Source organism: Mercenaria mercenaria, chromosome 8 (assembly GCF_021730395.1).
Source record: "Mercenaria mercenaria strain notata chromosome 8, MADL_Memer_1, whole genome shotgun sequence".
Lineage (NCBI taxonomy): Eukaryota > Metazoa > Mollusca > Bivalvia > Venerida > Veneridae > Mercenaria > Mercenaria mercenaria.
The window spans coordinates 43207013-43220038 of NC_069368.1; the positions used below are offsets into that span (position 1 = coordinate 43207013).

A 13026-nucleotide genomic window follows, 5' to 3' on the forward strand; every position below is an offset into this window, starting at 1 on the left:
TGCATATGCAGACTGTATGTACATAGTATGTGAACAAGAAACAAAGTCCCATAACTCTGCAATTTCTGTCGTTGAAAGAACCTAACATGCCCCATGCACAACTACTGTTGTTACTGATCACTTGTGTGAAGTTTCATTAAGTTGTGTCAAGGGGATGAGGAGAGATGGTGCGCACAAGATCGTGTCTATGTATATAGTATAGTAACAAAAAACAAAGTCCCGTAACTCTATAAAAAAACAAGAGCTGTCGGAGGACAGCAACGCTCGACTATTCAACAGCCTTGTCAACTGAATGAATACAAAAGTTGAAAAAGGGGTATAATTTTGTAAAATGCAAAGTAGAGGTATTGAACCTCTGTACTGCATGTCATATCATGACAGTGAACAAGTTCGTGAAGTTTCAATCCTTTCCAATTTGTGGATACTGAGAAACCAGCTTACATACAAAATCTTAACAAAAAACTGCTAAGTCAAAGGGGCATAATTTTGTAAAAATGCCAAGTAGAGTTATGGGATCTTCACAGTGCATGTTAGATCATGACAGTGAACAAGTGTGTGAAGTTTCAATCCATTCCAATTAGTGGATACTGAGATATCAGATTACATACAAAAATTTAACCAAAAACTGCTTAGTCGAAAAAGGGGCATAATTTTGAAAAAAAAGAGAGTAGAGTTATGGGACTTGCTTAGTGCATGTCAGATCATGATAGTGAACAAGTATGTGAAGTTTCAATCCATTCCCATTAGTAAGTACTGAGATACCAGCTTACATACAAAACCTTAACCAAAAATTTCTAAGTCGAAAAAGGGGCATAATTTTGTAAAAAAGCAAAATAGAGTTATGGAACCTGTGCAATGTAGATCAGTTCATCACAGTGAATAAGTGTGTGAAGTTTCAATCCATTCCCACAAGTGGTTACTGAGTTACCAGCTTACATACAAAACCTTTACCAAAAATTTCTAAGTCGAAAAAGGGGCATAATTTTGTAAAAAAGCAAAATAGAGTTATGGAACCTGTGCAGTGTAAGTCAGTTTGTCACAGTGAATAAGTGTGTGAAGTTTCAATCCATTCCCACAAGTGGTTACTGAGATACCAGCTTACATACAAAACCTTAACCAAAATCGGGACGCGGACGCGGATGCGGACGCCGACGCATGGGCGAGTGCAATAGCTCACTATTCTATGAATAGTCAAGCTAAAAATCTGAAAGAGCCTAACATGTCCCATGCATAACTACTGTTATTACTGATCACTTGTGTGAAGTTTCATTAAATTGTGTCAAGGGGATGAGGAGAGATGGTGCGCACAAGATTGTGTCTCTGTATATAGTATAGTAACAAAAAACAAAGTCCCAAAACTCTGAAATTTTTTTTCTGAAAGAAACTAACATGCCCCATGCACTACTACTGTTGTTACTGATCACTTGTGTAAAGTTTCATTAGATTGTGTCAAGGGGATGAGGAGAGATGGTGCGCACAAGATTGTGTCTACGGACGGACAGACAGTCAGACAAACAGATGGACAGACAGACAACCTGAAACCAGTATACCCCCCCTTACAACCTTATTGTCGGGGTGTACAATAATCTGAAAATTTAAAAAGTTCATGTTACCATTCTTGAGAGTTCTTTAAAATGATGTATCACATGAATCATGTCTTATAAAAACAAGAGGACCATGATGGTCCTGAATCGCTCACCTCTTCCCACATGACCCAGTTTTGAGTATGACATTGTTTTTTCTATTATTTGACATAGTGACCTAGTTTTTCAGCTCATGTGACCCAGTTTTGAACTTGACCTAGATATTATCAAGATAAAAATTCTGACCAATTTTCATGAAGATCCATTGAAAAATATGGTCTCTACAGAGGTCACAAGGTTTTTCTATTATTTGACCTATTGACCTAGTTTTCGAAGGTACATGACCCTGTTTTGAACTTTACCTAGATATCATCAAGGTGAACATTCTCACTAATTTTCATGAAGATCTCATGAAAAACATGGCCTCTAGAGAGGTCACAAGGTTTTTCTATTTTTATACCTACTGGCCTAGTTTTTGACCGCACATGACCCAGTTTCGAAACTGACCTAGATATCATCAAGGTGAATATTCAGATCAATTTTCATGAAGATCCATTGAAAAATATGGCCTCCAGAGAGGTCAAAAGATTTAAATAATTTTAGACCTACTGACCTAGTTTTTGACCTCAGCTGACCCAGTTTCAAACCTGACCTAAATATCATCAAGATGAACATTCTGACCAACTTTCATACAGATCCCATGAAAAGTATGGCCTCTAGAGAGGTCAAAAGTTTTTTTTTTACTATTTGACCTACTGACCTAGTTTTTTTAGGCACGTGACCCAGTTTCAAATTTGACCTAGATATCATCAAGGTGAACATTCTGACCAATTTTTATGGAGATCCATTCATAAGTATGGCCTCTAGAGAGGTCACAAGGTTTTTCTATTTTTAGATCTACTGACCTAGTTTTTGTCCGCACATGACCCTGTTTTGAACTTAACCTAGATATCATCAAGATGAACATTCAGACCAATTTTCATACAGATCCCATGAAAAATATGGCCTTTAGAGAGGTCACAAGGTTTTTCTATTATTTGACCTACTGACCTAGTTTTTGACGGCATGTGACCCACTTTCGAACTTGACCTAGATATCATCAAGGTGAACGTTCTGACCAATTTTCATGAAGATCTCATGAAATATATGGCCTCTAGAGAGCTCACAAGGTTTTTCTATTTTTAGACCTACTGACCTAGTTTTTGACCGCACGTGACCCAGTTTCGAACTTGACCTAAATATCATCAAGATGAACATTCAGACTAACTTTCATACAGAACCCATGAAAAATATGGCCTTAAGAGAGGTCACAAGGTTTTTCTATTATTTGACCTACTGACCTAGTTTTTGAAGGCACGTGACCCAGTTTCGAACTTGACCTAGATATCATCAAGGTGAACGTTCTGACCAATTTTCATGAAGATCTTGTGAAATCTCTAGAGAAGTCACAAGGTTTTTCTATTTTTAGACCTACTGACCTAGTTTTTGATGGCACATGACCCAGTTTCGAACTTGACCTAGATATCATCAAGATGAACATTCTGACCAACTTTCATAAAGATCCCATGAAAAATGTGACCTCTAGAGTGGTCACAAGCAAAAGTTTATGGACGCACGGACGGACGGACGCACGGACGGACGACGGACACCGCGCGATCACAAAAGCTCACCTTGTCACTTTGTGACAGGTGAGCTAAAAATTGCAAAACTGTAGCATTGCAATTAGTGCAGAATAAATGTAATATAAATCCCCTTAAACTATGTTTTGCTTACCATCTCAGGTTGAGGACATAAACCTGCTATACTGTCTTTTGTCCAGCATGGAATGTTTGCGCCGAGAAACCTCCAACTGGCCTTGCAAGGCGCCGTGCCATTCAGCAGCTTGTCGTAAACATCTTCCATGAATGTAAACTCAGACAAGGCATACCCCTCAGCCAGTTCTGGGTAGTACAGGTATTTCCCCTACAAGAAAATCTCTCTACCTTTACAGTCTGTTAATACCCTCTTTTGTTTTCACTATCTGCTTCAATTTCATAAAATGAAATCATGGAAATGAAGTTTGCCAAAAAAGTTTCATTAAGATCTTACATATCGATAATGGCAGCCATTTAAAGGAACTGATATATGATCAACAGATTACTTTTATGACTCTACACAAGCCAACCTGTGTTGTTATGCATAAGAAACTGGCTTTTCAGTGAAAGTCTTTAGTTCAAATCCAGCTGATGTCAAATGTCTGGTCATTTTATGAAACAGAATGTGTGGTTCAAGTTAGAAAATAATCATGGCAAATAAATCATCATGAAGTAAAAACAAAATAAAGTCTAATTAATTCTCAGAATACTCTTATAATTAAATTGAATTTCAAATCATCACTACAAGGCACTAAAGACACTATACATATTAAAATATTGAGTCTTCTTTTCCCATGGTTATCCTTTGTACACTTTAACACAAAAGAAACTGAACAAGCCACCGTCTATCTGTTAACAGAGCCATTTGCTGTCTGTAAACAGAGTCATTTGCTATCTATGAACACAGCCATTTGCTATCTGTTAACAGAGCCATTTGCTGTCTAAGAACACAGCCATTTGCTATCTGTGAACACAGCAATTTGGTATCTATGAACACAGCCATTTGCTATCTATGAACACAGCCATTTGCTATCTGTAAACACAGCAATTTGCTATCTATGAACACAGCCATTTGCTATCTGTGAACACAGCCATTTGCTATCTAAGAACACAGCCATTTGCTATCTGTAAACAGAGTCATTTGCTATCTATGAACACAGCCATTTGCTATCTATGAACACAGCCATTTGCTTTCTGTAAACTGAGCCATTTGCTATCTATGAATACAGCCATTTGCTATCTGTGAACACAGCCATTTGCTATATGTGAACACAGGCATTTGCTATATGTGAACAGAGACATTTGCTACCTATAAACACAGCCATTTGCTATATGTGAACAGAGACATTTGCTATCTGTGAACAGAACCATTTGCTATCTATGAACAGAACCATTTGCTATCTATGAACACAGCCATTTGCTATCTGTGAACACAGCCATTTGCTATCTATGAACACAGCCATTTGCTATATGTGAACACAGACATTTGCTACCTATAAACACAGCCATTTGCTATATGTGAACAGAGACATTTGCTATCTGTGAACAGAAGCATTTGCTATCTGTGAACAGAGACATTTGCTATCTGTGAACAGAAGCATTTGCTATCTATGAACAGAACCATTTGCTATCTATGAACACAGCCGTTTGCTATCTATGAACACAGCCATTTGCTACCTATAAACACAGCCATTTGCTATATGTGAACAGAGCCATTTGCTATCTGTGAACAGAACCATTTGCTATCTGTGAACAGAGCCATTTGCTATCTATATACACAGCCATTTTCTACCTGTGAACAGAGCCATTTGCTATTTATGAACACAGGCATTCGCTACCTAAGAACACAGCCATTTGCTATCTGTAAACAGAGCCATTTGCTATCTATGAACACAGCCGTTTGCTATCTATAAACACAGCCATTTGCTACCTATAAACACAGCCATTTGCTATCTATGAATAGAGCCATTTGCTATCTGTGAACAGAGCCATTCGCTATCTATATACACAGCCATTTTCTACCTGTGAACAGAGCCATTTGCTATTTATGAACACAGTCATTTGCTACCTAAGAACACAGTCATTTGCTACCTAAGAACACAGCCATTTGCTATCTGTAAACAGAGCCATTTGCTATCTATGAACACAGCCATTTGCTATCTGTGAACAGAGCCATTTGCTATCTATGAACACAGCCATTTGCTATCTGTGAACAGAGCCATTTGCTATCTATGAACACAGCCATTTGCTATCTGTAAACAGAGCCATTTGCTACCTGTGAACACAGCCATTTGCTATCTGTGAACAGACTCATTTGCTTTTTGTGTACAGAGCCACATGCTAGTAGAAAACAGAGTATCTCCCTATTTGTAAATAGAACCATACAGTATTTGTGAACAAAGCCATCCGCTATTTGTGAACACAGCCACTTGCTACTGGTAAACAGAGTATCTCTCTATTTGTGAACAGAGCCACTCACTTATTGTGAAAAGAGCTACTCCCTGTCTATGAACAGAGCCACTCACTCTTTGTAAAATTAGTTCAAAATTAAGAACCCAAATTATCATGTTGATGTATGACTTAACTTCTCCTGACAAATTTCATAAAAACAATTATTTCGTAATGAAAAGCAAGCAAAAAATGTCAAGCATGGGCCAGCCATAAGGTTTAAGCAAAATACTGCAATGAAGATATGGAAAAATGCTCTTAAGAGCAAAAACCAACAAAACTTAGAACTATTTGAATCTGCCACTTCTTTTTCTATGCCATTTGTCTATCAACTGTGTGACCTAAGAGAGCATCTTAAAATTACCATTCTATCCAGAAGTTCCAGCATCTTTCCAATAAACAGGAAATTATTTGGGTGTGAAGTAAAATTTGCAAATCCTCCACTTGATGTGTTCTTGGAATCCACAATGTCCTTTGTCCTGGTAAGCGGTACCCGCTCCTTTTCTAACGCAACAAGGGCATTCTTCAGGTCAAGTTGGTATGGTATGAAGTACCATGGGAAATGAAATTTCAAGGCATCTATGGCTGATTCAATTGTTTTCTCAAATGCACTTTTATTGTCTTCTTCAATATTCTGTAACGTAGATTATAAATGGAAAGGTTGAACGACAGCAGGCATTCCTAGTTACTTGTTAATGACAGATATTAATAACTTTATTGAATTTATCATTGCTAGATACTGACTTGCTGCAAGCTTGCAATTTCTACTTGTGGCAAACTTGTTAAAAGCTTTTAAAGTGCACTTGCACTTATAATTCTGAAGGCATTGTGGTTGATGATTGGGGATGGGGAGGGGGGGGGGGGGGGAGAGGAGCTGATGGAGATGATGGAGATGTGGAGTTGGCACACAAAGAGACAATATCACAAAAACACAAGGAACTAAAAGTAAACAAAAAAAATTGAGGGAAAAAAAGCAACAGATGCTTGAAATCTAATTTGTATAAAAATGCGATAATTTTAATAAAATGTAGTCAAGATTTATTAAGTTTTATTCTTACTACTGAAATTACAAAACTTGTGAAGCGCAGTAAGTTTTTGTGTGTAGTTACTGAAACATCGACTTGCTGACAATGCAAACAGAAATATTGTTAAAAAAAAAAGAAGAAAAAAATGTACAAAAAGGGTCATAATTTTATCAAAATGAAAGCAAGAGTTATGGGAGCTACGTAATTCATTTGGTATTAAAATGGCAAAGAATTCAAAGTGTGTGAAGGGATCCTTTGTTATGACATGTATCCCATGAATGAATTAGTTTCCTAAAAACATACCATCATTGATGGTAAAATCTGGGCTGGTGGCCTCTCTCTATCAGGTTGTGATAAATCCATGTCTGGTTTCACCATATTTTTCAAGCATCGCAGAAGTTCTTGGCCATGACTAAACATCTGCTGACAATAGTAAAACATCCTCCCCATCAACAGTTTCGTTCTGAAAATAAAAATTTCTCCATAGCTTAAATTTTTACCAAACCATAGTTGAATTTGATCATCTGGATAAATTCCTACAACTCAATAAATTTGATGAACCAAAGACATTGCACTGCATATCTTAGGTAGTTTGTTTTCGAATCTATTTGATGTGGTGAGCTTGAAACAACACTTATTATGTATCTAATAAGTTACTGAACAGTATGACTCTGACATTCAAATGTTACTGTCATAGAGTGTGTTGTATTTAACACCTTTGTTTATACACGTTTCGTACCAAAGCTACAAATATTTTTATAAGAATTTGGTTTGTTTAGTTAGTGCTAAACAGAAAGATTTTAGTCTTTATACTTAGTCAAAAACACCTTATACAGTTCCGTTAGTTAATATAGTAGTTGTAGTCAGTAATCCAAAATAGTCGTATTATGTAGAATTTACTACCTTTAGACCTTTAATCTCATATTTATGTTCGATTAATCTTCTACTTAACATTCATTTGCATGAATCAATAACCAATCACAACCACACCGCCATATTCAGAAGTGTAAACAAAAGTCATAGCCATTTTATGCTAAAATATTTTCCCATCTATTGTCTATATACATTTATATATATAAAGGTAATTGTCTGTTTCAACTTATAAACATGTATTTATTCAGGGTTCCCACTCTTTTCCATGGAAATAATTCAAGGACTTTTCAAGGACGTTTCCAGGACATTTTCATAAAATTCAAGGACTAACAGAGCCCCTCGTGGTTCAAAGGTAGAGTGCCCAAACCTGATCCAGACATTGTAGGTTCAAGTCCCGTCAGAAGGAATTCTTTCACTGCCTCTAAGATCTTTAAAAGGTGCTAGAACTTTAAGAAAACAAGCTAGAGCTATCCCTAAAGGGGATGAATACTTCTGCCTCGCTCACTGTCACTTGGTTAAAGTAGTATTGTTTAAGAGACATAATGGAAAATATCTAGGTCCGATTTAGCTCCCCTTTGCTAGATTATCTTGTAATATGAACATCCTCATGTCATATACTACCAGTCAGTAAAGTTTCAACAAAACCCTTCAAATAGTTTAGAGTTAGGTTCACAAGAATCATGGACAGACATAAATGGACAGACTCCAATATACCCCCTTTGAACTTCATCGATGGGGGTATAATAATACATGTAAATTTAATTAAACTAAAAAACAGGACTCAATTTTCACCAAGCGTTTAAGACTTTTCAAAGTTGTCAGTAGGCTGCTTTTTAGATTGACTTCTTGTGCTGATAAGCATCTCTTCACCTTGTGATTCAATTTTAAGTGTGTTCTGCAATTTGTCAGATGTATTTCAGTCAGATAATAAGCATGGACAATCCAGTCATCTGGCAATACCGATTTATTGTCAATTTTCAGACTTTTGAGGTCGTATTTTACACTAGCTTTGCCAATTTCTCCTCTTTGTAGGAAAGAAATTATTTTTCAAAGTGTGCCACGTTTTTCTTTCATCTTAATCACCAGACACTTTACAAAGAAAGACAACTCCGTATAGACTAAGTAGCTGTAACACCACTATAATCTCAACTGATATGAAGAGTTGAAGACACGAATTTAGTAATGCCGGTGTTTCTCTATTTAAATATGTTTGCTTTTTATGTACACTGGCAATATTGTGAGCATACAGAAAGAACAAAATTCCCAACTTTTTCCAGGTTTTTTACTCTTTCTTTAAAATTCTAGTACTTTCAAGGCCTTGAAAATGAGATGAAAAATTCAAAGACTTTTCCAGTTTTCCAGGAAGCGTGGGAACCCTGTTTATTGTAATTATCGATTTTGTGCATTCATCAATTGTTCCAATACTCGTAATTATTGTTTTCCATTGGTACGATCAAATGTTTATGTTATAGTTGCAGGATCGTATCTGTCGTCAAAAACATTATCATACGAACCCCAGACTTGAGTTGTCATTACTCAATCTACTGGCTGGCGAGGTCGGCGACATTACCTTAACCTTTCAACTGTCATGTTATAAATGTTTCTAGGAACTGTATTAAATTCAAAAATTACAGGACAAGCTTTTTCCCTTACTCAATAGAAAATTTGAGCTCAGTATTCAACTGATCCATTTTCCTGCGAACGAGATCTGAAATCAGGTTGAAGTATCTGCCTGCTACTTCCTTCACAAGAGGTCCAGTATCCGACGTAATTCCAAGAACCACAAATACACAATCAGGGCACTGAAAATTAAAGTAAATTGGTTTTCATTGACAGCTCATGTCATCTTAACCTCTTAATTCAAGGCAGTTACAACTTCTTCACATAAATCAGCTGAAAAATTTGACACATAGATCAGCTGACATTTCCTCACATAAATCAACTGACAACTTCTTGCATAAATTAGCTGATACTCCCTCATTTAAATCAGCTGACAACTATTTTGCTGACAACTTCTGCATACGTATCAGCTGACAACTTCCTCACATCAATTAACAGAAAACTGCCTCATGTATCAACTGACAACTTAATGCTAAATTTGTTAGCATGCAAGTATAGTTCTCTCTTATATCTGTCAAATGTTTTCACTAACTGAATATTCCCTATACTAAAGATTTCTTATAAAACAAGGTAGTACATCACTCTATACACGGTGCCTGCTTTTTAATTTTGTCTTTTAGCAGTTTCTGTGGTACGCAAGCTCCATAGCCTCAGATCCCCTTTCTAAATTCCAGTTTCTTCAGTTCTGCCCATTGTTTTCTTCTTTAGGGCAAGCTCATTATTTTAAATGGGGACAATACAATGTTTTTCATTGAATTACACACTAGTGTATCATTGAAGGTTCCATGCGAACTGCCATATGAACAAGAATTTGTAACAGAGTTACCAACGTCCCCACCTAAGGACATTTTTCACAAAACATACTGCATGTCAATACAGCATCTTGGCATGAACAAAAAAATAACAAGTGCCAGAATGTCACAATATATGCCCATCATGTAGATGTTACAGTAAAATGTATTCTGTATAAGTTTGGTAGACAGTAAGCCAAAACAATGACATATCCAAGTCTAACAACCAGGTTAAAAAGTTTCAAGAATAAGCTATTTTAGTAGCAACAAAGGGAAGTAAGTTTTGCTTTTTCTAAGACCACAAAAAAAACTCCTTACCAGGAAGAGATACCTTAAAATACACCCAAAAATTTGAAAGTAACTTCTATGTGGTCCCTACGTTTAATTATAAAAAAGTTACAATATAACACAAAATGAAGTTAATCTTGAAAAAAGTTTAAAAAAAAAAAAAAGTCCACAAAATAATCCTAACCAGGTAGCGATAGATCAAAATACACCTAAAAATTGGATGTAACATGCATGTTGTACTACAGAAAAGTGGTCTCAATTTTTCCTTACGGCCAGTAATAAAAAAGTTACAATATAAGCCATTTATAGTTACAACAAAGGGAAGTAATTCTAATTAGGGACCTGGTTCTTGTGCATGACAGTCTGTTTCATAATGGTGAACAATTGTGCCAAGTTACATCAAAATCCCTCCATGCATGAAGAAGAAATGCTCCAGAAAAAGTCATTCTTGTATCTGACCTTTGACCTCTATGTGTGACCTTGACCTTAAAGCTAGGGATCTGAATCTTGACATGACATGTCGTCTCATTATGGGAAACATTTGTACCTAATAATTTCAAAATCCCTTGATGAATAGGACACGAAACAGACCCTGTTAACCTTTGACTTCTAAGTGTGACCATGACCTTGGAGCTAGGGGTCTGGGTCTTGCGCACGACATGCCAACTCATTGTGGTAAACATTTATGCCATGTTATTTCAAAATCCCTTCATGGATGGCAGAGTTATGGACCGGACACAAAACAGACCCTGTTAACCTTTGACCTCTGTGACCTTGACCTTGGAGGTAGGGGTCTAAGTCTTGCGCATGACACGTCGTCTTTTTATGGGGAACATTTATGCCAAGTTAATTTAAAATCCCTTCATGGATGGCAAAGTTATGGACCGGACACAAAGTGTGACAGAGGGAAGGAAGGACGGGCGTTCCTACATATGGATACTTATGTGGCTACTCTTTTGTTCTCTCTATTGTTCTTTTAGCCACGTAAGAGAAAAATAGCCACATAAAAGCCTTACGGAATGAATGACATCAAAGAAAAAGTACAGTTACCTATTGTTCCTATAGCCACCTAAGTATGCAAATGTGAGCTCGGAAGGACAGATGGACAGACAGAAGGACGCAGCCTATTTCTATGTCCCCCTTTTTTCTTCAAAAAAGGCGGGGAACAACAAATCTGCGGATGTCTCTAAATCGTTTTTGTTTTGGTACTTGTAACATGTGTAAATGTTGAGTTCTGCTTAACCTGGGGCTACAGGGCGTGGACAGTAGCACTACCATCCACAAACAGGCTCAATCAAACCAAGCTCACAACATTTTCATTTTTGTCATCCTGAGTGACCTGTGGAGTTTCCACTTTCCTATTCTAAACTCAACTGTCATTTGAGAATCTCCTTGTTAGGTGAATAAAATTCTGGAAAACTGTAACATTAATTTCGCTACAAATGTGAAAAACAAAACAATATGCAAAACAATGCCACAATATACCTGTGTAAAAACTCTGATGATATTTTTGCAGATATCTTCTGGATAGTCTGGGTCGGGACCATCTTCTGCTAGGAGGTATGGGATGATTACAATACTGCCTTTGCTGACCAACATGCCAACAAAACCCTGCAATCACCAAAAATAATACTAAATGTAATCATCTTGTATAGTAATTGGTATTTAACATTAAGTTGCAAAATGAGAAACAAACAAGATGTGTGTTCCAAATAAAACTGTAGGTGCTGAATCAATAAATTTCAAAGTTCAACATCAAAACATTTCGAGACACTTGCTATTCAACTTTTTAGCCCTTCAAGCACAAGTTTAACTGTTGGGCTTATTTGTACGTGCTCAAACTGCATTCATAACTGATTGGTAATATACAAAAGTTTATTTGAATTTATTTAGTCTATTGGCAATCAAATAGCAATTAATTTTATAGATAGTAGCCTATTGCCTGTATTACATACAATATAAATTCAAAGAAGGTGTTCCATCCATAAAAGTTCCATTGTACAAATTCCAAGTGATTGAGCGTTTTACTTTCAGATAACTGAAATTTGACATAAAATGGTATTTTGTATGTGATTTCTGAACGGAACTTGAACATACCTTCCAGTTATTAAATTTTTGAGATTAGTGAGTTCGAGAAATCGAGTTCCGACTGTATATGGAAGTTTTATGCAATTTTGCATATGTATATGATTGGGTACAACACGTAATATCTATACTGAACTTATCAAGTGTATTGGCACCTCAATTAGCGCAAGTATATTTTGCACTTCAAAGAACATTTATATCCAAGGTAGTGGACCCTTAATAATAAACGGAAAATTACATATTATCTATATATAATTTAGGCATTATCTGATTTGTGCAGGCTGACGTACATTTACATGGAAATTATGGAGTGTCGTTGTAGGTCCATTACCATAACTGGGAAAATACACTGTATAACTGATGTTTTTAACTTACTGAGTCCACTGGCACTTCAAATAAGTTTATCTGAGTGGATTTCCCAATGTTCACATTTGTTTTCATTCTTAACTTTTTCCTGGCTTTGATGTCTTTCTCCCCAGTGATAAGCGCTAAGGGACTCCACGGAACCGTGTCATCAGTAACTATCACTACCTTAAATGAGCTCCAGTCCTCTGTGGGACGGTTCATTTTATCAGAAACTGAAAAAGCAAATACATATGTAAGCATCATTGCATGAATTTAGGTCTGACAGTAATAAAATTATCATAGTTCATTTCAAACACAAACACAACTGTTTTAC

At 36.5% G+C, this 13026-nt stretch overlaps 1 protein-coding gene across 1 annotated transcript in view; it reads right to left on the reverse strand.

The window, feature by feature from the left end:
* The window catches only part of LOC123566493 (uncharacterized), a 158833-nt gene that overhangs the window by 119658 nt on the left and 26149 nt on the right, over positions 1 to 13026 (reverse strand). Inside the window, exons 8-13 of the mRNA XM_053549125.1 lie at positions 12723 to 12925; positions 11748 to 11873; positions 9217 to 9365; positions 6994 to 7153; positions 6030 to 6299; positions 3357 to 3545 (exon numbers count right to left, since the gene is read on the reverse strand). Coding sequence (XP_053405100.1) covers positions 3357 to 3545; positions 6030 to 6299; positions 6994 to 7153; positions 9217 to 9365; positions 11748 to 11873; positions 12723 to 12925 — 1097 coding nt within the window. The remainder of the gene's footprint in view (positions 1 to 3356; positions 3546 to 6029; positions 6300 to 6993; positions 7154 to 9216; positions 9366 to 11747; positions 11874 to 12722; positions 12926 to 13026) is intronic.